This window comes from Chlorella variabilis (assembly GCF_000147415.1).
Source record: "Chlorella variabilis unplaced genomic scaffold CHLNCscaffold_18, whole genome shotgun sequence".
In the NCBI taxonomy this organism is placed as follows: Eukaryota; Viridiplantae; Chlorophyta; class Trebouxiophyceae; order Chlorellales; family Chlorellaceae; genus Chlorella; species Chlorella variabilis.
The window spans coordinates 936261-960473 of record NW_005435070.1 but is presented as its reverse complement, the minus strand read 5'-3'; the positions used below and the strand labels follow the sequence as shown (position 1 = coordinate 960473).

At 70.4% G+C, this 24213-nt stretch overlaps 7 protein-coding genes across 7 annotated transcripts; 3 read left to right on the top strand and 4 right to left on the bottom strand.

The window, feature by feature from the left end:
* Positions 1-1762: 1762 nt before the first annotated feature.
* CHLNCDRAFT_137175 (hypothetical protein) lies at positions 1763-8750 on the bottom strand (the record flags this gene model as incomplete). Its single annotated transcript, XM_005845296.1, has 18 exons — positions 1763-2346; positions 2521-3358; positions 3645-3713; positions 3879-3938; positions 4137-4249; positions 4454-4550; positions 4772-4858; positions 5171-5257; positions 5522-5599; positions 5755-5856; positions 6068-6142; positions 6326-6398; positions 6580-6701; positions 6895-7007; positions 7258-7348; positions 7536-7917; positions 8381-8428; positions 8590-8750. The coding sequence occupies 18 exons, from the start codon at positions 8748-8750 to the stop codon at positions 1763-1765; spliced, it is 3180 nt and encodes a 1059-aa protein (XP_005845358.1).
* A 249-nt stretch (positions 8751-8999) lies between these two features.
* CHLNCDRAFT_137174 (hypothetical protein) lies at positions 9000-11223 on the bottom strand (the record flags this gene model as incomplete). Its single annotated transcript, XM_005845295.1, has 8 exons — positions 9000-9205; positions 9436-9567; positions 9731-9862; positions 10042-10150; positions 10288-10405; positions 10571-10735; positions 10962-11081; positions 11162-11223. The coding sequence occupies 8 exons, from the start codon at positions 11221-11223 to the stop codon at positions 9000-9002; spliced, it is 1044 nt and encodes a 347-aa protein (XP_005845357.1).
* Positions 11224-11416: 193 nt separating this feature from the next.
* CHLNCDRAFT_32281 (hypothetical protein) lies at positions 11417-13937 on the bottom strand. Its single transcript, XM_005845294.1, has 6 exons — positions 13865-13937; positions 13544-13553; positions 13156-13361; positions 12845-12982; positions 12375-12437; positions 11417-11828 (listed from the first exon to the last, which is right to left on the bottom strand). The coding sequence occupies exons 1-6, from the start codon at positions 13877-13879 to the stop codon at positions 11646-11648; spliced, it is 615 nt and encodes a 204-aa protein (XP_005845356.1). The 5' UTR covers positions 13880-13937; the 3' UTR covers positions 11417-11645.
* A 681-nt stretch (positions 13938-14618) lies between these two features.
* Positions 14619-15858, top strand: CHLNCDRAFT_12569 (hypothetical protein; the record flags this gene model as incomplete). Its single annotated transcript, XM_005845428.1, has 5 exons — positions 14619-14729; positions 14878-15036; positions 15199-15342; positions 15523-15630; positions 15793-15858. Coding segments are annotated over 5 exons (588 nt in total), but the record flags the coding sequence as incomplete, so codon positions are not given.
* Positions 15859-16302: 444 nt separating this feature from the next.
* On the top strand, positions 16303-17252 carry CHLNCDRAFT_137170 (hypothetical protein; the record flags this gene model as incomplete). Its single annotated transcript, XM_005845427.1, has 3 exons — positions 16303-16360; positions 16622-16860; positions 17025-17252. The coding sequence occupies 3 exons, from the start codon at positions 16303-16305 to the stop codon at positions 17250-17252; spliced, it is 525 nt and encodes a 174-aa protein (XP_005845489.1).
* A 486-nt stretch (positions 17253-17738) lies between these two features.
* On the top strand, positions 17739-22175 carry CHLNCDRAFT_137169 (hypothetical protein; the record flags this gene model as incomplete). The annotated part of the gene is made up of 10 exons (XM_005845426.1): positions 17739-18213; positions 18437-18582; positions 18827-19113; positions 19343-19465; positions 19641-19827; positions 20091-20268; positions 20553-21071; positions 21243-21352; positions 21560-21796; positions 22029-22175. 10 exons carry the CDS (start codon positions 17739-17741, stop codon positions 22173-22175), a joined length of 2409 nt encoding a protein of 802 aa, XP_005845488.1.
* An 882-nt stretch (positions 22176-23057) lies between these two features.
* CHLNCDRAFT_32279 (hypothetical protein) lies at positions 23058-24184 on the bottom strand. The gene is made up of 3 exons (XM_005845293.1): positions 23885-24184; positions 23539-23655; positions 23058-23380 (listed from the first exon to the last, which is right to left on the bottom strand). The coding sequence occupies exons 1-3, from the start codon at positions 23990-23992 to the stop codon at positions 23159-23161; spliced, it is 447 nt and encodes a 148-aa protein (XP_005845355.1). The 5' UTR covers positions 23993-24184; the 3' UTR covers positions 23058-23158.
* Positions 24185-24213: the final 29 nt, after the last annotated feature.

Here is a 24213-nt window from a genome sequence, read left to right as displayed (position 1 = left end):
CGCACTTTCCTCCCTGAGCCCTGCCGGCCCGCTGCGTGCGCTGCAGGCCGCTGCGCATGATGAGCCGCAACGGCAGCCGCGGTACCGCCAAGGTCGACTCCGCCAGTTCTCTGGAGCACAGCGCGGGGGTGCCGCCCTCGGGGCAGCACCCGCACCCGCTCCCGCACCCGCACCAGCAGCAGCAGCAGCAGCAGCAGGTGGCCGCGGTGCAGGAGCAGCTGGCTAAGACGTCGCTGGCCGAGTGACGCAGCCGCGGCTGGCGCGCGCTCAGCCGGCCCCGCCAGGCCGCTGCGGCGCCGCCCTCTGCTCGTGCCCCGCCGGGAGCAGCGCGGCCTGAGCGCCGCCGAGTATGATAGCTGCTAGCCTATAGCCCCGGGCAGCCGGCCCGCCGACGCGCGAGTGCGGGGCGGCCGGCTGCCAGCGAGCCGCGCCCCCGGCCAGCCCCTCCATACCACCACCACCACCGCACTGCTCCCCTGCCCGCTCCCCTCTCCCCTGCGCTCCCTGTACTATGGATGGCTGCGGGTACTATGGCGGCAGGGCGCCGCGCCGCGCCTTGCGGCGCACCGCCCTGCTCCGACCCCTGCCCGGCGCCCACCCACGCATTCTTTCTTTCTGTCCCTTCCCTCCCCCTTCTGCTCTGATCTCCCGCTCACGGCCGCGGGCGGCGGCCGCACTCTGCATGCCGCCGCCGCCGCCCGCCGGCCGGGCCCCTGCCCTCCGCCCTTAGCCGCCGCTCGATGCAGCGCGGCTCGCGGCGCGGCCGCCCCTCCCGCTCCCTCTCCCCCTCTTTCCTGCCCCCTCCCGTCAGGGAGGCACGCTACAAACCCTCCCGAGCAGCGCAGTGGCAATGATTGAGCGCCCGCCTGCTTCGACGCACGCTGCCACCCTCCCCGCCCCTCCAAACCCAATCCCAGCCCCTGAGCATTTGCCCGCACTGAATCCTCCGCCCCAGCCCCCACGCCGCCGCGGCGCCGAGGACGGCCGCCCCGACGCCGATCAGCGCAGCAGCCGGCTTGTGCGCCTGCTCCCAGCCGCCCCCGGCCGCCGCCTCCCGCCGCCTCCCCTCCGCCTCTCCCCTTAAAGCAGCACAAGCATGCTGTGTGTACCCCAGCCCCTGCCTCGATTCTTCTCCTTCCCTTTCATGTATGTTTTGTCTTTGTTCTCTTGTTCCTCTCTGCGCACGCGCCCCCCACACCTTGTGGCGGGGCCGCGCCCTCTGCCTTGTCCCCCGCTCCCGTCTCCAGCCGCCAGCCCCCACCCGGCGCATGCGGCGCTGGCCGCGAATCGCTCCCACACACACATCTGTCCCAACCGTCCGCACCCCACCCCACCCCATGTAATCCCAGCACTTGGATCAGCCCGCTAGTGGCATGCCTGTGTGGCCGCCGCCCATCGTGGGAGGCTCTCCCTCCCTTCTTGAGGGATCGGTTGCAGGTGAGGCGGTATCATCTATGATCAAACGTTCATACATGCAGCGCTGAGCAGGGCAGAAAATTGGGGGCGCAGGAGGGTCCAGGGGCGAAAAAACTGCTCAAGCAGTGCAGAGGTCGCACTCAGAAGGACGCGGCGGGCGGCCGCGGGCGCCCCCTCCCCAGGCCAGCGCCGCCGCTTGCTGCAGGAGCAAGGCGGCGCTGCGCCCGCCAGGCAGCTCTGCCCAGCTGGGTGCGCCTCCCAAGCCCGGTGCGCTGCCGCCGGCGCCGCCGCCGCTGGCACGGGCTGGTGCAGAGCGGGCCGAGGGTCTGGCGCACCCTGGCGGGGGTCAGCACTGGGGGCTGCCGCACATTGCACACTGAAGGTAGGTGACCTCTGGCCCCTCGTGACGGTAGGTGCACACCTGGCAGGACCAGGGGGCGCCCGGCCCGGCAGGCCCAGCCTGCGCCGCCGCTGCCGCCGCCGCGAATGCCGCCTGCGGCTGCGGCTGCGGCTGCGGCTGCGGCGCCGGCGCCACGCGCGGCGGCGCGGCTGGCATGGGGAAGCGAGCCGCCGGGGAGGCGGCCAGGGCGGGCGCCGCTGCAGGGGGCCGCACCGGCGCGCCGGGGTTGAATGCGGCGGCGCCAGGCGACAGGCCGGCGCCGGGCAAGGGGGCTGCAGCCCCTGGGGGGCGGTACGCTGGGCGGAAGGCGGGGCGGTATGCTGCGGGACGGGGCGGTACCGCCTGCGGCGCCGCCGTGGCTGTCAGCTCCTGAAGCATCTCTGCCACGCTGGCAAAGCCGCCAAGCGCGCCGCCCAGCTGCTGCTGCTGCGGCTGCTGCTGCTGCTGAAGCTGCAGCTGCGGTGCCTGCTGCTGCAGCTGCTGCATCGCAGGGCTTGGCAGCGGCGCCGCCGCCGGCGCTGGCGCTGCTGCTGCCGGGAATGGGGCGGGGACCCCAAACAAGTGCGGCAGCAGCTGGGATGGCTGAGGAGGGGGTAGCTGCTGTGCTGCCGGCGCGGCAAGGCCAGCCGATGGCTGCATATGCCTGAGGGGAGGCGTGGTGGGGCCCGGCAGCGGCCCCAGCGGGCTGTTGCCGCTGCTGGCACCTGCCATCCCCGGCTGCTGCATGTGCGGCGGCAGCGCCCGAAGGTGTGGCGGCGGAGCCTGCAGCTGCTGGGGCGGCGCAGCGGAAGCAAGCTGTGCGGGCGGCGGCAGCGGCCGAGCTGCGGCGGGCAGCTGGGGTGGCAGAAACGGCGCGGCCGCGGTGCTCGGCCCTGCCGAGGCTGGCAGCATAGCCCTGGGGGGCTGCTGGGCAGGCGGCGCGTGTGCCTGGGGCGCAGCGGGGGCTGCGGTTGCCGCGGGAGGCTGCGGGGCGGCGGCGGCGGCCGGGGCGGCGAGGGCCGGCGGCTGGCTGGCGAGTGCGGCCGCGGGCGCGGCTGCGGGGGCTGCGGGAGCGCTGCTGGCGCTGCTGCTCCTGCCATCTGCTTCCGACGGTGCTGCTGCAGCGCTGCTGGCCCTGCTGGTTGTGGTGCTGTATGGCTGAGGCATGGGCACCCGGCTGCCGTTTGGGAACATGACGCCATTGGCGGCTGCTGCAGCTGCTGGGCCTGCTGGGGCTGCTGGGCCTGCTGGGGCTGCTGGGGCTGCTGGGGCTGCGGGCGCAGCTGCGGCTGCTGGCGCCTGGAAGCCGGGCGGCGGCGGCGGCGGCGGGGCGGGCGTGGGCGCCACTCCGGGGAAGCCCGGAGGCGCTGCCTTCTGTGGCGGCGCCTGCGCCTGCTGCCCCTGCTGCGCCTGCTGCTGCGGCTGCTGCTGCCGCCAGTGCGGCGGGGAGGTGGGTGCCGCTGCCGGGGGCCCGGCCTCCTGCTGCGTCGCCTTTGGGAGCATGGAGTGGCGAGGCTGCTGCGCAGCGCCCTCACGCACATAGTAAGGGAAGCGTCGGATGGCCTGCGGGGGCGGCAGCGGGCACAGCGGGCAGTGCAGGGCCCTGAGATGGGGACAGTCAGGGAGAGCAGGAGGCAAGCGGAGCACCCGGGACTGCTGCCCCATTGCCGTGTGTGCTGGAAGCGGCGGGCGGGAGGCAGCCACAGGCCGCACGCATCACTGCCCACGGCAGTCGAGAGATGGCATGCGCGCCCCGGCTGCCGCGCCACCCAGCCAGCCTCCTGCTGCAAGCCCGGCCGCGCGCTCGCCTCCCGCCACTCAGCCCGCTCCTTGCCGGCAGCGGCCTCACCTCTGCCGGGCTCGAGGGCTGCACATCCGACAGCGAGCGGTGCAGGCCCGCCAGCGGCTCCTGACCCGCCTGCGCACCAGCAGCGGCGCAGGGGCCGGAGGGGTGGCAGGGGAGGCGAGGCGGGGCGGTGGGGGCACTGGAGGGGTCAGCTGCTGCGCCCAGTGCGCCGCAGTTGAGAAGACAGAAAGAGCAGGCAAGAGCTGGGTCCATTCATCTCTGCCAGCAGCCCCCCACCTTGGCAGCCTGAACCCGCTCCCTCGCATCGCCTACGTCCAGCGCCGCATCGGACAGAGCCTGCAGGGGGCAGGGCAGGAAAGGGGCGCAAGGGGCGCTTGCTGTGGATGGCCCACGGCCCGGTACTGCCAGGCAGCTGCAGCCGGCCACACCCGGCAGCCGCCAGGCAGCTGCCGCCACAGGCTGCAAGCGCTGCCACCGCAGGCTGGCGGGAGGCGCCTGCCTGCCTGCCTGCCTGCGGCCCAGCCACACACGCACCGCATAGTGCTGCTGCAGGTCGGGCGGGGCCCACAGCGGCAGCGCCAGGCAATGGCACAGAACGTCCAGTGCTTCGCGGTCGCCCCCCAGGCTGGCCCCAGCCGCCACCACCTCTGCATGCCCATGAGTGAGACAGCAGCGGGCGGGTGGATGGGCGGGTGGTTGGGTGCATGGGGCAGCGCAGCTTGGCGAGTTGAGAAGCAGCGAGGATCAAGGGAGTTGAGAAGGCAGGTGCCAAAGGCGGCGCCAAATCGCGGCGACCAGGGCAGCCGGCGCCGTGCACAGGAGGCGGCGGCAGCGCCAGAGGCCCCGCCCACCTCCGGTGATCTGCCGCACCCACTGGTCTTCTCGTTCCGCCGCAAGCAGGCTGACCAGCGCCTTGATCACGCGCTGCCCGCCCTGCTCGCTCTTCGCCTGCGGCAGCAAGGATAGGGCAAAGCAGGGGTAGCAAGGGTAGGGGCAAGCAAGGGCAGGGCAGGGTGGGGCAAAAGGGAGGCGGTCAGCACGGGCGGGGCCGGCATGCATCGGCTGCCACCTGCGCCCACAGCGGCAGCGGCAGGAGCATGGCCGACTCGGCTGCTCAGCCCTGCTGCGCTGCGTGCCCGCGTCGCCTTTTTGCCCTCCCCCGGACGCACCGCCATCTGCCCAAAGTGCCCTTGAAGTGCCTTGGCCATGTAGCAGCACAGGTCTCGCACCATCTCCCGGCAGCGCAGGTCTGCGGCCTGCGCCGGGCACAGCAGGCAGGCGGCGGGCAGGCGGGCAGGCAGGCAGGGTAAGGCGGGCAGGCAAAGGTGGGCATGTGCCGGCAGCGCGCCGAGGCGCACAGCAGGCGCCGTGTGCAAGGCAGCGCGAGGCCGGTTTCAGCTGCCTGGGGCAGCGCCCGATCAGGGCTGCCACCCCAGCAGCAGCGGTGGCGTTGTCTCGCCCCCTCCCTTTCCCCGCCGTGGTTCTCAAACACCACCGCACCCCCCGGACACCCACCACCACCCACCACCACCAATACCACCACCACCACCACCACCACACGCTCCCACCTTGAGCTGCGTCATCAGCTCCAGCGTGCGGCTGCCGCTGCGGGCCTGGCAGATGTAGTGGGCGTTAATGGCCAGCTGGTAGCCCATCTGCGGGGCAGGCGCAGGGGGCGCAGGGTGTGTGTGTGTGGGGGGGGGGGTTAGGGGGGGGGAGTGCTCGGCAACGATGGGAAAATTGTCTGGGCCAAAGGGGCGCAGGCACCAACCGGGTCGCAAGCTCGGAAGGCGAAAGGTGTGGCTTGGTACAAACAAAGTCGGCTCACGCAGTAAGGGCTTCCCTGGTCCCACCACCCATGCCCACACCCCACAGTCGAGTGTAGCCCCCGCCCGCCCCACCCCCACACCCCCACACACCTTGAATGCGTCCAGGTGCGGCAGCGCCCCCTGCATCATCCCCACCAGGGCGGGGCCCATGTGCTGGTGGCGGGCCCACTGCAGGGCGGGGAGGCGGGCAGGGTGGGGTGAGGCCCCACAGGGAGTTGCAGAGAAGCAGAGACAATGCCCCCCTTCATGACCGCAAAGCCCCCTTTTCAAAGCAGCAGAGCAGACCAGCACACGGCATGACCGGGGCAAGGAGGCGGGCTCACCGAGATGAGGGCGCGGCTGTGGTGCAGCAGCTGGGCGCACATCCGGGCCAGCGCCTCGGCGGCCTTGGGGGAGGCGGGGCCGCCCTCGGTGGCCACCTGCGCCTGCAGGCGGCGGCAGGGGGGAGGGCACACAGCACGCGGCTTGCGGCTCCCGTTTGCGGCAGGACCTGCAATGGCATTCTGCCCGGGAGACAGCTGCACTGGTGCCCCGCAGGTGCCGCTCACGGCCACCCATGGCGCCGGCGCTGTGCGGCCGATTCCTGCGCCCCCGCGCCCCAGCCCGCCCAGCAGGCCCGCCCCCCAGCCATCTCACCAGCCGGTCCACCAGCTGCGTGACAAACAGGGAGCCGTCCTTGGAGCCGCTCCACTCCACCACCATCGGGGTTGCCTGCCCCCGGGCCGTAGCGCAGCATGAATGATGTAGGTGAGGCGCATGGCGGCGCAGGCAGCACGCGGCAGGCAGCGCATGCACAGCGCGCGCACGCTGCCGCCTGCTGCAGGATTCTCTCAGGCAGAAGGGCGTGCTGGTAAAGCGCTGGTACTGCCACATGTACCGCCGGCTGTACCGCACCTGCTCCGCGATGTACACAGTTTCCATCGGCGACCCCAGCTTCACCAGCTTCACCAGCACGTACACGCCCCGGCTGCAGGAGGGGGCAGCCCCACACAGAGCGGGCACAGGCGCGGCAGGGTGGGACAGTGAGGGCAGGCTTGCGGGGGCAGCGGTGGAGGCGAGGCGAGCAGCATGGCGCGGAATGCAGGCGCCAGCTCATGAACCGTCCCCACCGCCGCAGCCACCACCACATGCCCTGCGCTGCGCCTCACTCGCTGGTGGCCAGCTGGTGCATGGCTGGGGTCAGCGCCTTGAGCAGCTCCGAGTAGGCGCGCAGCGCGGTGCAGGCACACCCCGGCGGCAGGCTGGCAAAGTCCTCGGCAGGCAACGCCTTCTGCGGGCGGCGGGGTTGGGGGTTTGGGCTTGCCGGTCGGCCAGGCCGCCAGCACGCGCCGCGAGCGAACTGCAGCCACGCAGCAGCTGGATGCCCACAGCCGCCGCGCTGCCGCGTGCTGCCCGTCCTCGCCCCTCTCACTGCGCCGCATGCCGGGGCGCATGGCCCGGCGCACCAGCGTGGCGGCACGCACCTGCTTGGCGAGGGTGTATGCCTCCACCCGGACCTTGTGCGCCGCCTCCAGCAGGTTTTGTACCGCATAGTTTCCGTGGAAGTCGAGGGCTACCCTCTCGATGTGCCCGCCAGCTGCGCACACGTGATCATGTGGTCAGGGGAGGGCCAGCAGGGTGCAGGTGGCGGTGAGGCGTGCTGGGAAGCGTTGTAGGGCTTGCGGCAGCGTCCAAGGAGGCGGGCAGGAGCGGGGCGCGGGCGCGCAGCGCCGCTGCGTGCGCGACGCTCGTCGGGCCGCACGCAGCATAGCGCCGCGCCTCCCGGCACAGGCAGGCACACACACACAAGCATGCAATGCATGTGTACAGTGCCCAGCGCAGCCAACCTGTGAGCATGTGTATGACCCTCATGAGGCGCTCGTGCCCCTGCGCCTTGAGCGCTCGCCTGATGCCCTCCGGGGTGCCGCAGATGCCGCCCTGCATGCAGGCGGGCGGCGGGTGCAGCCGGTCGGGAAGTCAGGAAGGGTCCAGGCACGCTGCACAGCGCCTGCCACGGAACACGGATGCCGCGGCCAGTGTGCAGGCCGAGTGGCATGTGTGCGCTGCCACGGCTGCATTCCTAGCCCACCCCGGCCCCCATCCCTCCTTAACCCAGGCGCCGCACATTGACCCAGGGCGTGCCCGCCTCCAGGAACGCCTTGTTCAGGCCCGGGTGGTGCCGCTCGCAGGCCGCCCTCGCTATCTCCTCCTCCCCGCATTGCAGCGGGTCCCTGCTGTGCACGACGCGGCTGTGGGCCGCGTTGGGCGCGTGGCACCGGCTGCACTCGGCGCGGCCGCCGCCGTTGACGTGGCGGCAGTCGGCGCAGGCCCAGCTGGCCTCCGCGCCGGCGGGCTGCTGTGCGGCGCGCGGCGCCACTGAGGGCACCAGGCGCTGCGGGTCGGGCACCGCGGTGGATACAGTCTTCTCCACGCCCGTGCGCCGCGCCACCGCGGACTTGTGTGCCGCGCGGTTGGCCTCCACCAGGTCGCCGATGGTGTCGGGGCGGCTGCCAGGAGGGGGGGGGGAGAGGAGGTGTGTGTGAGTGTGTGCGTGTGTGGGTGTGGGTGCCGGCGTGAGCAGGTTGTGGTGGGGCCAGGCCATGTGTGGGGGGTGCGACGTGCGGGTTGGTGGGTGGTGTGAGGGTGCCAGGGCGGTGTGAGAGTGTGAGGCAGGCACTACGTGTGTGGGCTGCGGGGGTGCCAGATGCGAGGTTGGGGTTGCAGGGGGAGGGCCGCGAGCGGCAGCTGCGCGGCAAGCCACGGCTTGGCGCTCACCCATTCATGTCGGTCAGGCCATCCACAAAGTTGCGGCAGAAGGGGCACTTCAGGCCGGCGTCGGCCTGCAGCATAGGGCCAGGGGAGCGCACAGGCAAAGGTGTGAGAGCCTGCCTGGTGCTGGCGCTGGCTGGCTCCAAGGTTGCTGGCGGGCGAGGGCTGCCGCTCCCGTCGGGCACAGCAGCCACCCCAGACCAGCGACGCACCTTGAACACAATCTGTGCCCGCATAGTGTTGCAGCACCTGCAATACAGGGGCATGGAGCAAGCATGTCAGGCAACACGCGACCACACAGCGCACACGCTGGGCCGTCGCCCGTCTGCCATGGCAGCGGCGGCGGCGGCAACCCCATTGCCGCCGATCGCGGGGCAGCTGGCGCTTGGGTCATCCCCCAGCTCGCTCACTCTAGGCATATTTCGTGCCCGCAGGGCCGCAGCTTTATCTCCACCATCGCTTCGTCGTCTCCGCAGATGTGGCAGGCCTCAGACCCCTTTGGCAGCTGGGCCCGATCAGACTGGGTGCTCGAATTGCCACCCCACACCTTGGCAGCGCCCCACACCGACATGATGAGACCGTGGTGCCTGACCAGGGCTCCAGCAGGGCGGGCCTGCTCCCGCGGATAGCCCTTGGCTGCCGGGAGGCCAGAGGAGCGAAATCCAGCGATCACCGAGAGGTACAGCAGTACTCGCCTGCCGCCGCACCTTGCGGCTGGCGCGGGCAGACCTGGCGTTCTGATGATCTGAATTCTTCTTATTCGACCCGGTAAATTCACATTTGGCATGCCGACATTGAAAATGCATGCAATCAGGCGGGCTTATCGTGCGTCGGTGCTTGCAAGGCTGGCCAGGCTGCTGTCGCTGAGCGAGGGAGCCGCCGGCTGTGGGGACCGCTTGATGCCGAGCAGGCGCACCAGGCGCGGAGCCAGGGCCAGGTTGCCCAGCAGCTGGTTGGTTGCCCAGCAGGCGGGGCGGAACATGGGCAGCGGAGGCAGCGAGCCGTGCACGTTGCCCTCGCCCAGCACTGCAGGCCGCGGGAATGCAACGCTTGCATGTTGCTTTACTCAAGCAAAGGCAACACGCTGCCTCGGCTGCCCCTCAGCAATCAGCGCTGGCCTCCACCAGCCACCACTTAACTGAACTCAGCGCTGCACCCAACCAACTCCGCAGCTGCCAACCCGTGCTGCACCGAGCCCAGATCCCAGCACCAGAGGATCCTCTCCACCCCCACAAGCCCCCCTGCCACCCACCCACCCTGCTGGTACACAAGCTTGGGGTTGGAGTCTGCCGCCATCATGATATCCAGCGGGAAGAGCAGGCCGATGAGGGCGGCCCCCACGTAGAAAGAAGCGACCGCCATGGGCAGCACCGTGGCGCAGCCAAACCCTGCGCCAGGAAGGAGGAGGGGTGCCACGCTGGCGGAGCCACAGCTTGGAAGGGAAGGGCAGCGAATGCGATGATGCGATGATGCCAGGCGCAAGGCATCCCCGCGCACCGCCCCCAACCCCCCACACAGCCACACGCCTGCGCCACCCCGGCCACCACCCACCCAGGAAGAAGGCCCAGTGGCGCTCAAAGTATGCAATGCGCTGCTGCAGCGGCACGCTGTGCAGGCTCCACTTGTAGTCGAAGCAGTACAGGGCGTACAGGCAGCTGAGCAGCAGGAAGTTGAGGAGGGGGCCTGCCGGCAGCCGGTGGGGACGGGGGGCGGGGGAGGGAGCACTGGGAAGCGAGCCTGTGCACACGCAGCCAGCAGCAGCCTCCAGGAAGGGACACAACACTACGTCCGCTCCCCCAAGCAGCCTGCCCACAGGCAACGACAGAGCACGCCTCCCCGCCCACCCACCCATCCCCACCCACCAATCTTGGGCAGCGCCCCCGCCAGTGTGACCTGTGCAAAGAAGACGGCCAGCAGCGCCGCGCGGTACACCTCCTGGGAGATGAAGGCCACGGCATCAGGGCGGTGCACCTGCAGTACCAGGGCGGTGGCTGGTACCGCGCTGAGGTGGTGGTGGTACTGGTGACCGCGCAGGGGAGGAGAGGGACGGGGCAGGCAGATGGAGCCAGAGCCGGGCGCCCGAGCTGCTCAGGCAGCTGGCTGCCCACCTTGAGCACCGCCCCGCCCTGCTGCGCCGCCACCAGCATCACGCCCTGGCGCTGCGCGCGCTGCTGCAGCGCGCGCCGCTGCCCAGCCACCACCACCAGCTCCGCTATCTCGCTGTACCTGCGGAGTGAGTGAGTGAGTGAGGGGGAGGGGAGGGTCGCGCCGGTTAGGGAGGAGCGAAGAGGCCAAGCGAGAGGGGGTCCACTGAGCGAGAGATCCTGCGTGGCTGTGCCGGACCCTTCCAGCCCACCCCTCCGATCCTGCCGAGCCCCTTTCCACACGCACCAGATGCAGTTGACCAGCAGGGAGACGAGGTAGGCGGGTGCCAGCCAGAGCAGGTGGTAGAGCCCCACCAGGGCGCTGCTGATGGCGCCGGCGCTGGCGCCCCCCACCACCGCCGTCAGCAGCAGGTGCACCAACGGCTTCAGCCCATACTCCAGCAGCAGCACGCTGCACAGCAACAGGCGCAGCAGCATGAGAGCGGCACGGCATTGGTTTGAGGGGAGAGCACGGTCAAATGGCAGGGCAAGCAGGCCTTGCGGCAGGCGCACCTGCCGAGGAAGATGAAGCCATTGAGCAGAAAGCAGTTTGCTGTCTTGGCCTGCAGCCCGTGTGTGACATACAAGAGGCACCGTTGTTAAGGCTCAGGCTGCAAACGCCCAGCCCTGAGCGGCACTTGCCGCCGCTGCTGACCGTCACCGCCGCCGCAACCACGGCACTCACCAGAATGCGGGGGTCGTGGACGAAATACACCACGCAGCGGTGCAGGCAGAGGGCGTCCCTGAACCCCGCCAGCCTGCACAATCGAAGTGAGGGGCCTCCGCTTCAGTTGTCGGCAGTCACGGAAGGCGTCCCCAGACCCTGCCAGCTGCTCACCACAGCAGGATGCCATTCTTCAAGGCAGAGGCAACGGCGCCGAGGCTCCCGCCGACCGCCATTGCCGCTACCAGTGTTGTGCCATAGCTAAACGCTAAGGGCTCCTCTCAGTCACCCCTAATCGCCCAGCAGCCATATACGAAGGAACACCGGCATGCAGTTTTATGCAAACCCCGCCGTCTGTCCCGCGTAGTGGCGGCCTAGATGCGCGTGCTGCTCAGGGACCCCGCATCCTGCCCTGCCTTGCACGCCGCAGCAGCAGGCCCGCTGTTACATGAAGCACTCTGCAATAACGAGACAGCGGGCCCCGAGTCGCTGCCACGGCAGCAGGCACGCACGGCCTGGCGTCGCGGGCGCCACCGTGGCACCCTCGCGAAAACACATCCATCCTGCCGCGACCATCCAACGCCAGCAGCACCCACGCCGCCGCGGTGCCGCCACCGAGGCCGCGCAGGGCCGTGGACGCCTCCCTGCGCGCCGCCGCCTAGCGGTAGCGGCGCAGGACAATGGAGTTGTTCTTGCGCCACACGGCGCGGCGGCTGGGGCGGGCCTTGTGGTGGAGGTGGCCCTTGCCCACCAGGCCGCGGTACTTCTTGCCGGCGCTGGTCAGGCCGCGCTGCTCGCGGTGCTTGTGCACGGGGTTGCAGATCCAGTTGACACGGGCGTCCTGCAGGGCAAGGCCGGAGGGGCGGGGGCAACGTGTGAAGGGGATCGAGGGGGAGAGACAGCAGCAGCAGACAAGAGGGTGCGTGGCCAGCCGGGTGGCGGGCTTGCTGCGGCCCGGCCAGACGCGCAGCCCTGCTACGCCTCCTTTCCAGCGCGAGGCGCTGTGCTGAGCTGCTACTGCCTGCTGCTGCCCGCACCCCCCTGCCGTCGCGCGGCTGCACCAGCATGCTGGCTGCGGCAGGATGCCTGCTGCCCCAATCGGATCTATATTATGGCGAGTCTGCTTGTGCTGCTGCCAGCATGAGGCTGCCCTGCCCCCGCCTGCCTCCTTCCGATCGCCGCCGCTGCTCGCCAGCGCTGTCTTGCTATTGCCCAACAGACACCGCCCAACCCGACAGGGCCCAGATCTCGGCAGCAGCCCCGACAGCAGTAGCCTCCCGCAGCAGCTGGCCCAGCAAAAAAGCAAAGCCAAGCTGCCGGCTTGGGGTAACGCTAAGCTACCCCTAGGCAAGCTAGGCCTGCCCTAAGCGCAGGGGTGCGCACACACCTTGCGGATGGCCTTGTGCGCGGGGTCCACCAGGATCACCTCAAAGTACTTGTACACCGCGTCCTGCGGTACAAACGGCGGTACGAGTGGCAGGACAGTCAGCGGTACGCGCGGCGCGTGATGCACAACAGGTGGCGGATCCCTCGCTGGCACGGGCCACCCTGCCTGCCCCCGCCGTGCAGTCACCGCTCGGCGGCCGCTGCCTTCCAAGCACCGACTGCTCTGTGGCGCCGTCGCTGCCCGAGCTGCTCTCTCTCGTAAGCACACCGGCTGTTAGCAGTTCCAGGCCTGGCCGCCGCCTCCTTGCCAACCTGGCGGCCGCCGCCAGGGCTGCCATGCTGTCGCCAGGGCTGGCAGCTCGCAGCAGGCTGCGGGCAGCTCAATGCATGCCATGGGCAGCAAGCCAGCAGCGGCGGCAGCAGCAGTAGCAAGCCAGCAGCAGCAAGCCAGCAGCAGCAGCAGCAGCCCACCTGGTTGACCCAGTAGCTGTTCAGCACACGCAGGCCGCCGCACTTACGGCCCACCCGCTCCTCTGCAATGTTCTGCAGGTTGCGGGTGGGCTTCAGCTGCGTCACACCCTGGTGCACCGGCTTGCCGTACACAATGCCCTGCAGGAGGCACAGCACAGGGCCGCGGAGAGTGAGCGCAGCACAAAAGCGCGTGCAGCCATGGTGTGCCACAGCAGGGGCAGGCTGCCGCCGGCCGGGAGGCCTCCTCCTCTCCGCTCGGTGCCAACGCAGCCAGCCGTGGCACAGAACCCCTAGGCCTGCGGCTGCCTTGCCTTGGACACAGGCTTCTTGCGGCCACCGCGGCGCACGCGGACCCTATACACCACGTAGCCCTGCTTGGCCTTGAAGCCCATGCGGCGGGCCTTGTCGGGGCGGCTGGGCCGCGTCAGGCGCACAATGCCGGGCAGCTGCCTGAACTCCCAGCACCGCACGCGCAGCAGGAAGCGGAGCACATCGCTCTGCTTCTTCTTCCACAGCTCTGCAGGCGTGCGAGCAGGGTCCCAGCATTCAAACCCAGCACAGCCTTGGCCACCCGCAGGCAGTGCTGCCGAAGAGCCGGCTGGCATCTGGCACCAACGGCAAGCGCAGGCCAAAGCCCCTCTGCCCAGCCCCCTGCAGCCCGACAACACCCCAGCCAAGGCCATCGTCGCAGCCACGAACCTTCGACATACTGCAGCAGGGTACAGGGAGCAGCAAGCAGCAAAGGGGAGGTCAGGAGAGGCGCACACAAGCTGCCGCCGCCATGGCGCTCCCGCTGATGGCGGCCACTGCCCCGCATGTGCGGGTCTCTTGGGCCACCATGCAGCAGCAGCAGGTCCGGATGGCTGAGCGCAGCGGCCTCAGGGCCAGCCTGCCTCGCCACGCCGTCATGCCGCTCCGCTGCATGGCCAAGCCCATGGCGCCGCAGCCCCCACGGAGCGGCTCCAGTCCACATCGACTGGCTGCGGCCCATGTGCGCTGCGCAACAGCGGCTGCACACACCTTGTAGGCGCCCATCCTGGTCCTCCCAGAGGTCCTAGGAGCGCGCGACTCTGCTCCTTAGAGCCCAAAGAGGCCGTGCGAGGTGCGGCAGGGCCCCTTGGGGCCGGCCAGGGCACACCACGCAGCACGGCTTGACCCTGTGTGGGCGCCCCCCCTGCCGCTTGCAGACTCCAAACCGCAAATCAAGCGCCCCTCATTGATCCACAGCCCGCAAAAAGCCAATTTACACCCACCAGGGAGTGCCGGGCCACCACCGCCTTCGGCAGGCCGGGCCACGGGCCACAGGCGGCCTGGGCTGCAGGTGGCACCGCCAATTGGCCTCAATTGTTGGATGCTTATTCGATCCACGCTCATCCTGCGAGCCCTAGTACCACACACCAGGCTCGCCGCCTCCCGCCGCCCTACTGCGGCGGCACAACTAGCAGCAGCGGCCCTGTCTGTCCCTGGCCTGTCCCGCTCCAGCTCCGTGCTAGCCTACAGCCCAAGCCTGCGCCACGGCATGTCACCCTCGGCAGCTGTCACAGCGGCGGCAGCCGCAGAGGACGGCCCGCCGCCCGCCAAGCGTGCACGCGGCAGGCAGCCGCGCAAGCCTGCCGGCGCCGGCGCCTCGGCCGGCTCGCCGCCCGCGGCAGCCCTGGACGCCGCCGCGCCCCTGGCAGCGCCTACGCCGCCCAGCGCTGGCAAGAAGAAGAACAGCAGGGCGGCGAGGACGCCCTCCGAGCTGGTCCTGGGCAGCCAGGCGGCCCTCACTTTCAAGGCGCAGCGCATCGCCGAGCTGCTGGGCCGCCTGTACCCCAACCCGCCCATCCCGCTCGACCACGCCTCCACCTTCCAGCTGCTCTGCGCCGTGCTGCTGTCTGCACAGGTGGGCCGCCAGGCGGGCGTCGGTCGGAGCACGCGGTGCACGGCCGAGCAAGCTCACCTGTGCTTGGGCAGATCGTGGTATTGTCTCTTGCCTGGCCAGACCCTCCTGCCGCTCAGCCCACTTCTTCCCTACCCCCCTCCTCCTGCAGACCACGGACAAGAAGGTGAATGAGTGCACGCCCGCGCTGTTCCAGCTGGCTCCCGACGCGGCAGGCATGGCGGCCGCTGATGTGGCCGACATCCAGGCCTGCATCCGCAGCCTGGGCTTGGCGCCCACCAAGGCCAAGAACCTCAAGGCCATGAGCCAGGTGGGCTGGAGGGGAGATGGAGCGGAGGTAGGGCAGATGGGGCAAGGATCCCGGACCGTGCCATCTGTGGTTGGGAGGCTCTGCAGCGGTTGGGATTACGGGAGCACCTGCCAGCTGATGTCAAAATGCTGTCCCACCCACCCTGCTCTCCCTGTGCCGCAGATGCTGCTGGCAGAGCACGGCGGCGAGGTGCCGGCCTCCATGGCGGCGCTGGAGGCGCTTCCGGGTGTGGGCCACAAGACGGCGTCGGTGGTGATGTGCCAGGCCTTTGCCCAGGACGCCTTCCCTGTCGACACACACATCCACGTGCGGCCTGCCTGCGCGCTTGCACCTGCACCTGCCTGCCTGCCGTCCTCCCTGCCTGCCTGCCTGCCGCGCCCCTGGTCCCTGGCTGCCCGGCGGCCCCAGCCCTGCGGCCGTGTCACCGAGTGTACCCGCTGCAGGCGATTCTGAATGCGTGTGCGTCTGCCGCCTCCATGCCTGCAGCGACTGGCGCAGCGCTGGGGCCTGACCGACGGCAAGAGCGTGGAGCAGACGGAGGCGGACCTCAAGCTGCTGTTCCCGCAGAGCCTGTGGAAGGAGCTGCATCTGCAGGTCAGCGGCACTCCCTCGCCCAGAAGGCCGCAGCTCCCGCTCCCTGCGAGCTCGCAGGCAACCATGCGCCCCGGCTCTGCCTGCCTTATTGGTTGCACAATACTGTCTCAACTTTCGCCCTTCAGTGTTGTGTGCCCTAACAACCACCTCCTGCTCCTGCAGATCATCTTCTTTGGGAGGGAGAAGTGCCCGGCGCAGCGGCACGACCCCATCCTGTGCCCCGTCTGCAGCTGGGCCGCTGTCCCCCCGTTCAACAAGCCTGGCGTGTCGCCGCTGAAGCCGGGGAAGTCCAAGGCAGCCGCGGCAGGCGGCAGCGGGAAGGCAGCAACGGCAGGTGGCGGCGGGAAGGCTGCAGCCGCCATCGCAGCAGCAGCAGCACCAGCCAAGCGGAGCCGGCGCTCATCAGCGGACAAGTCGTGACACCTGTGCCTGTGCCTTCTTGTAGCCAGGTGCTTGGCCTCCTGTGAGCGTCCTGTGTATCTGTATTGAATGCACTGTAATTCTTGTACCTTTTGCATAGGGGGCCAGCCATGAATGGGAAACTTTCTCAACGCGTTTTGGGAAGCCGCCCCGCTGGCAGTGAGCGGGCGACATGTCACTGGGGCACAGGTTGTGTCACCCGTTGTTGCACTTCATCCAATTCCCCGCCAGAGCGCTTGAGAAATTGCAGCCATGTTGTCTTCGGCGAGGCTCTACATCGCGGCAGCGCCCTTGACTGGGGCGCCCCTGAGTGCGGCGCGCAGACAAAACGCCTCCCCTGCGCGATCGAGTGTGCGCGTCAGGGCGCTAAGCGGATCTGAAGGGGAGGAGAAGAGTGAGTTGTAGCCGGGTTTTTTTTGGCTGCCGGTGTGGCACGCGCGTGCCTTGCTGCTGTCGAGGGATCGCTGCCTGCGACCTGCGGCCTTGCGCGCCCAGCCCTCTGGTTGCCTGGCCTGCTGCCGCCCGTTGCTCACCCGCCGCCGCCGCCGCCTCCCGCTCCCGCTCCTGCCAGCATCAGTGGAGGACCAGTTTGAAAAAGAGCTGCGGCGGCGGGGCCTGGACCCCACCTCCTCTGTCAGCGAGGAGAGCTTGAGCTCCGCAGCCCAGGCTCAGCGGCGCTCGGCCTTTGAGCAGCAGCAGCAGCGGCGCACGGCGCCGCGCCCTCCGCCCTCCTTCCGAGGCGAGCCGGAGGAGGACGAGGTGCCGCCGCAGCTGGCCAAGTCACGGGCGCTGAACGCGGAGGGCCTGGAGGTGGGCAGGGCGGGGCCTTGCATTCATTCTAATCCTGCCAGAGTTCATTATAGCGGTGCGACTGTGCTCCTCACAGGCCGCAAGCATGAGGGATTTTGGGAGGGCTGCATTGCAGACCTGCCATGAATCCAAGCCTGTCTCCCTTGCGCCTGCCCCGCCTGCAGGGCTTGATCCCGCGCGCCACCGAGCTGCTCAAGCTGGGTGTCACATTCTTCCTGGCTTTCCTCCCCTTCATCGCCGTCGTCTCCCTCGCCTTTGGCGCCATCTACTTTGTGATGGGCGAGTCGTTTGTGCACGGCGGCGCGCCCACGGGGCCGCCGCCATACTACGATCCAGATGTGCTGCTGGCGGAGCCCACAGCGGACCCCATGGTGCCCCTGGACCTCCGCTGAGCGGCTGGCCCCATACGCTGCAGCCGAGTTGTTGCATGCCTGCGTCGAGCTGCGGCGCGCCGCCGCGGCTCTGTGCCTGTACCCCCCTTTTCGGCCTCTGCATTTGATTCATGTTTGATTGATGCGCCCCCTCTGATCCGCCGAGGCACTGGACTTTCAACCAGCCAAGTTGCCACGCTGCTGTAAAATATGTCGCAAGCACCGCCTTGACGCCTGGCCATCTCCCACCGGTCAATCCCCAGAATATTCTGAGCCTCGCTGTGGGCTGAACTGCTGTCCAACGAGCCTGCATTCAGCTGGCTCTGAGGGGACCTCTCCAAGTTGGAGACTCCAACCAACTCGTCCCGCCGCCTGGCTGGCGCGCCAGGCGGTCGCCATCATCTGTCGCTGCAGCCTTTCTGAGCCATTTAGCGATCCGGTGGGCGCCTGTCCGCCCCATCTCCTGCCCCTCTTCGCTTGCGCAGCCTGAGCGGTGCGATCGCACAAATGGGCAAGGGCGGCAAGACCACTGCCTCCGAGGAGGCCGAGAACCTGCTGAGCTCGGATCGCTTCAGGCCCTTCCTGGATGAGTCGTTCGACGCCGCCAGCTTTGCGTCGCGCAGCCTGTCTGAGAGCCACACCACGGCCCAGGCGCAGACGGAACAGCTGCAGTATGGCGTGGCAGCGCTGGACCAGGCCCTGCGCTCCCTGGTGCTGCACAACCAGGAGGACCTGATCTCCCAGACATCCAGGCTGGCAGAGGCGGAGGCGGCGGTGCACCGCATCGGCCTGTCGGTGCGGTCGCTGCAGATGGTGGCGGCCCGCGTGCGCGCCGAGGTGGCGGAGCCCTACCAGCAGATTGCCACGCGCACGCGGCAGCTCAAGAACCTGCAGGCCACCGTGGACCTGCTGCGCCACGTCATCCACCGCCTCAAGCTGGTCGCCAAGCTGCGCGCCCAGATGGCGGCCACCGACAGCGCAGGTGCGCGCGTGGCAGGGGTGCCAGCGCAGGCCCGCAGCCAGCACCCTTGCCCGCTGCGCCTCGCGCTTGCAACCTCTGTGCTGGGCCTGGACCGGCACGGCCCGCTCGCCGCTCCACCCGCCGCCCCTGCACCTGCCACCATCCCAGTCCCAACCTCTTTCCGGCCGCTGGCCTGCCCTGCCCCTGTCCCTGCTCCCTGTCCCTGCCGCTGCCACTGCCGCAGGCATCCTGGAGGTCGCCAAGGCCGCCAAGCTGCTGTCCGAGATTGCGGCGGTGGATGCCGAGGCCGACCTGTCTGGCATCGAGGCAGTGGATGCGGATGCAGAGTTCCTGCAGACCGCCGCCGCCGTCGTGCGCAGCCAGACAGAGGTGTGGTGGGGGGCCGGGTGGGAGAGCGGGAGTGAGGGCGAGGAGGCCTGGGGGCTGTGGCCAGCCAGCCAGGGTGCGGGGGGCATCCCCGCTGCCGAGTGGTCCGCCTCGCCTCGCCTGGCGGGCGACGGACTAGCGCCTCAGCCTGCCTCGCTTGGTGCCTCCCTGCTGGGTCCTCCCCGGCGCCACCGCCCCACCCCGGGGCCTCCCCTGCCGCCACCGGCCCTGCCTTCCCTGCGCGCAGGCGGCGCTCAAGGCGGGGCTGGAGTGCCTGAGCCAGGCGGACGTGGGCAGCGCACTGCAGGTGCTCTACAACCTCAACGAGCTGCAGCAGGCGGTGGCGGGGCTGGCGGACCAGGCGGCGGCCTCCTTTGGCCGCGAGCTGGCCGCGGCGCTCGACCCGCGCAAGCTGTCGGCCAGCAGCGTGGCGGCGAGGGGCGGGCCCGGCACCGCGCTGCCCGGCTCCGCGGCCAAGGTGCAGGAGGTGCTGTGGGAGAAGCTGGGCGGCGCGCTGGAGCACCTGCAGCGCAGGTGGGCGTGGGACCACGCCAGGGGGGGCCTGCTCCCGCCTGCCCGCCTCGCACACCAGCCTCTGCGCCACGAGCAGCTTCCTCCCTGCACCCCTCTGGCTCCTCCCGGCGCGCGCTGCTGGCTGGCTCCCGGCGCCGCCTGCCCCGCCGCTCAACCCTCCACCTCGGCATGCCCCTCCCAACACACACCGCCACCCCCACCGCCGCCACCCTTGCCCCTCCTGCCGCAGCGCCATCGAGGTGTGGCACCTGCAGCGCGTGCTGGCCAAGAAGCGCGACCCGCTGTCGCACGTTCTCTTCCTGGACGTGGTGGCGTCCCGCGACTCAGACCCCCTGCCCCTGGAGCGCTTCTGGTGCGCAGCAGGCGGCGGCCGCGGCAAGCGGCGGCACGCCCGGGCCGGCCTCGCCGCCCCGTGCCTGCCCTGCCCGCATCCGCCTGCTCATCCGTTGTCCCGGTGTCCTGCACGCGTGTTCCCACTCACCCGGCCCTGCTCCTGCCCTCCTGTCCTGCCTGCCTGCCTGCCCCAGGGCCCGCGCCAACGCCGCCATGGCCGACGGCTTCGCCGCCGCCTTTGGCACCGCCCGCGGCGGCTTTGTGCGCGACTCGCTCACCGCGGGATACCCACGGCTGGCGGGGCTGCTGGAGGGGGCGGCGGCGCGGGTGCTGCGCGACTCGGCCGTGCGGGACGTGGCGCCGGCGCTGGATGGGGAGCAGGTGGGGGGTGGGGTGGGGGTGGGTTGTTGGGGAGGGGGGCAGCGCTCAGGTGCCTGGTGCGTGCGTTTGTGTGTGCACAGGGCCGGGCTGTGGCTGCACAGCACAGCACAGCACAGCACAGCACAGCGCAGCACAGCGCAGCACAGCGCAGCACCGTCCCTGCGCCACGCGCCGAGCGCCATCCCTCGCTGGCCTGCCTGCCCGTCACCCGCCTGCCTGCGCACCACCCGCCGGCCCACCACCCGCCGCCCTGCGCTGCACAGGCCGCGTCGCTGGTGGAGGCGGCGGGCGACTTTGAGGCCGCCTACCTGGCACAGTCGCTGGCGCGGCTGTCGGAGGCGGCGGCGGCGGCCTTCCCGGGCAGCAGCCGCGCGCTGCCCACCGCCGCCGACCTCCAAAAGTCGATTGCCCGCGTGCACGAGGAGCTCAAGGCCGCCTCGGGTGGGCGCCGGCTGGTGGTGGTGTGTGTGTGCGTGGTGGCTGTATGTGTGGCTGGGGCTGTGGCTGTGTATATGCGTGGTGGCTGTGTGTGTGTGCCTGCGTGTGTTCTGTGGTGGTGGGGAGGGGCTGGGGGCGAGGGCCCAGCCAGCTTCCCGTCGCTGGCGGTGACACCACCAGGGCGGCCCGGAAGGGCTGCCTCACACCCCCCACCACACACACGCGCACACACACACACACACGCACGCATGCTCGCTGCTCCCTCGCCCCTGCTCGTGCCCACGCAGGCTCCCCGCGTCTGGCCCTGCTGGTGGCGTCCACCGTGGGACAGGCGCTGGGTGTGATGGCGCAGAGGGGGGAGTACATGGCTGCCACGGGCCCCGAGCTGCGCGCCGTGGGCGCCGCCTGCAACCCGTCCCAGCTGCGCAACATCGCGCTGTGCAACTGCCTGCAAGAGGTGCACCGCAGCGTGGGCGGCATGGTGGGGCGGCTGCCCGCTGCGGCCGCCGCCGCGCTGGCGGCGCCGCTGGCGGGGCTGCAGGCGGCGGCGGTGGAGGCGGTGGCGCCCACCTTCCGCGCGCTGGTGGAGGGGATGGAGGAGCAGCTGATGGCGATGCACGGCACACCCGCCTACGCGGGCCCGCCGCCGCCGCCCGCGGGTCAGCCAGGCGACGACGCCACGGCGGCAGCGGCTGCGGTCACCGACACCTCGCCTTACATGCGTGACCTGGCGCGCCAGCTGGCGCACTGCCGCCTCGAGTTCCTCACCAAGTTCAACCCCTCGCCCGCCTCCCCCGTGCCCTCTGGTGCGCGCAGCTGGCATGCGCCTGCACAGCACCTGCTGCCTGCCTGCCTGCTGGCCTGCCTGGCCTGCCTGCCTGCTGGCCTGCTGGGTCTGCCTGCCTGCCTGCTGTCCTGATCCTGCCCGGAGTCTGACCCTCCCTGCCGTGCCTGCCTGCCCGCCCTCCCGCCCGCAGTCGCTCGCGCGCTTGTCGAGCGCATGGCGGCGCGCCTGCTGCTCTTCGCGCTGCGCCACGCCTCCCTGCTGCGCCCGCTGCCGCAGGCCGGCAAGCTGCAGCTGGCAAAGGTGGGGGCCGCCGCCTGCGTCGGCGCCCGGCGCGGCCGCTCCCCTGCTCCGAGCCAGCCGGGCAGCGCCAGGCCCGGTGCTGCGCCCATCTCGCTGCGCCGCCTGCACACCTACTGCCGCTGCCTCTCATCCCACCTACCCCTTGCCACCACAGCCCTCCCCACTACCAGGCGCACGTATCCCCTGCCTCCCTCGGTGCCCCCGCAGGACTTGGCTGAGCTGGAGGCGGCGGTGGGCCAGAACCTGGTGCCCCTGGAGCAGCTGGGCAGGCCGGCGCGTGCGCTGCGCGCCTTCCGCCGCCTGCTGTTTGTGGCGAGCGGCGACGTGGAGGGCAGCCCGCTGCTGCGGGAGCTGCCGCGCCCCGAGGTGCTGCACCACCTCTACTCCCGCGCACCCTCCGAGCTCCAGTCGCCCCACACCCGCAGCGGCCTCACCCCCTCGCAGGTGCGGGCCCTGCGCCGCGCCCGGCTGCCCTGCGCGGCTCTGCGCGGCGCTGCGCGGCTGCAGCAGCAGCGCCCAGGCGCGGCAGCCCCCCCGGCCAGCCGTCCGTGCCTGCCTGCCCGCCTGCTCGCGTGCGTGCCTGCATGCGGCTCCCCCTGCTGGAGCTGCCCCTTCTCGAGTCACCCCTGCTGCCTGCCTGCCTGCCTGCCTGCCTGCCTGCCCGCGCCGCCCGCAGTATTCGCTGTGGCTGGATGGGCACAGCGAGGCGGAGGCGCTCAAGTTCATCCGCACCGCGCTGGAGGCGTGTGCGGGGCGGGCCAAGGCGGCAGAGGGCTTCGAGGAGAGCTACCCGCTGATGAAGCGGCTGGCTGCGGGCGCATGAGGCAGCGGGGCAGGCGGCGGCAGCACATCGGCGGCCACCCGAGGCAATGCGAGGGCGGTGTCGGCAACTCAACGCATGGATGATGCAGTGCGGCCTGCACGTTGGAACATCCGCGGCCCCCGGTGAATCCTTGCCTGGCGCTGCCCCCTGGTGGCCTGACAGTGTGAGAATTACACAGATAAGGCAGACGTGCAAGGGGAGAAGAGGCAGACGTGCAAGGGGACATGTGTTGGTGTGGCTCGGTGTTATCAAGGCCATTGCGAGCTGAGAGAATCGGATCAATCCCGGCTGCGCTGGGAGGGGGGCGGAGGAGAGCGGCGGCCCCCGGCAGCGGCAGCGACAGGAGTGAGATGAAAGGAGGGGCGAGGTAGGAGGGAGCCGTCATGGGTGGGAGGTCGCCGGGCGGGGTGCCGGGGCGCCGCTGCCGGGCATGAGGGGCGCCAATTGGCTGGATACCCAATGGCTGGCTACCAGCCGGTGATGCGGGTTAGCAAGAGTGGGACACATTGTTGAGAAAGGGATGAGGAGGGGCATAAGGTGCAGCCGCCGGCACCACCCTCCGCTCGACAAGAGGGAGGAGGGGTGTGTGCCTGCGCGCTGAGAATGAAAGGGGCAGGAGCAGAGACGTAACAATGGGGAGGCAGCCGTCGGGGCAGGGGCCGTCCCTACTCTCCAGCCGCTGGCAAGGGGGATAAGAGGCCTCCACCCGGGGGGTTGGCAGGCGGGGTACATGCGTACGGGGCACATTAGTTGGCTGCTTGCTGCTGGGGGGGAGTGCGCAAGGAGGGGAGGAGATCATAGATGAAATCGGCACCCAGGTGTCATTCGTTCGTTGCAGCATTGGATGCGCGCCGTGTGTGGGTTTGGGATCCAGCCAGCGAGCCACGTGCCGCCCCGCTGCCCGGCCGGCCGCGGGCCGGCGGCGGCGGGAGCGGCAGGCATGCTGCCGCTGGCGCTGGCGGTGCAGCAGCCGCGGGCGGTGGCTATTGCCCGCCCAGCTGCTTGCGCTGGGTTTCTAGCGCCATGAACTGCTCCAGCCGGGCCTTGAGCACGGCAAAGCTGTCGCGCAGCTGCGCCACCAGCTGCTGGCAGGCTGCCTGGTTGTGCGCGTGGCAGGCGTCCCGCAGCTGCACGCACAGCATGGCCATGGTGTGTGCGCCGAAGCTGGCGCTGCTGCCCTTGAACTGGTGCACAAGCGCATCCACCTGCGGGTGCAGGCAGGGGGCGACGGCGCGCATGGGTGCTCCGCCACCTGCCCTCCTCCGACAGGCAGGGCCGCGCCCGCCTCCCAGCACCAGCACACGCACCCACGCCTTCCTGCCTGGCACCCTGCTGCCACCCCCATGCCCGCGTGTGCCCGCACCTGCGCGTAGCTGGGCGCTGCCTCCGCCAGCTTCTGCTGCAGGGTGTCGATCTTGGTGGCGCTGTCCTCGAAGTACAACTCCACCACCTCCAGCACAAAGTCAGGGTTGCTCTCATCCTGCGGGGCGCGGCAGGCGGCGGCGGCAGGGCTGGGGCGCGAGGCACGGTCAAGGACGGCGGCAAGGCGCGCGCGCATGCATAAACCCCGGTACCACACCCGTCATGCCGCAGTCATCGTGGTGCGTCAACGGCGCGGCGCGCGCAGGCGGCGGGCGCGGAGGCCGGCGGCGGCGGCGGTTTGGGCCGGGCGTGGCGTGCCCCAGGAGGCCTGCCCAGCCGCGCCTCACCTGGAGCTGTATGAGCTGCAGGAACTGGTCGTCCAGCAGGCCCTCCTGCACCGACTGCGCCAGCAGCTGTTGTATCGACGCCTCCACCGCCGCCGCTGCCGCCGCCATGGTGAGCACGACGCTCCCACGACGACTTGCTGTTGTGCGCCTCGCGGGCTGTTGATCAGGCTGCTGTGGCCTCCAAGGCGAAGGCGTGTGCCCTGTTGCACACGCCTTCTGATGCTCACACAAGGGGCGAAGGCAGCAGACTGGAGCCGCCCTGGCCGGCCTCCAGAGTGGCCCTGACACGCACTGGAAGAGGAATGCAAAGCGCTAAGCTGCAAACTCGG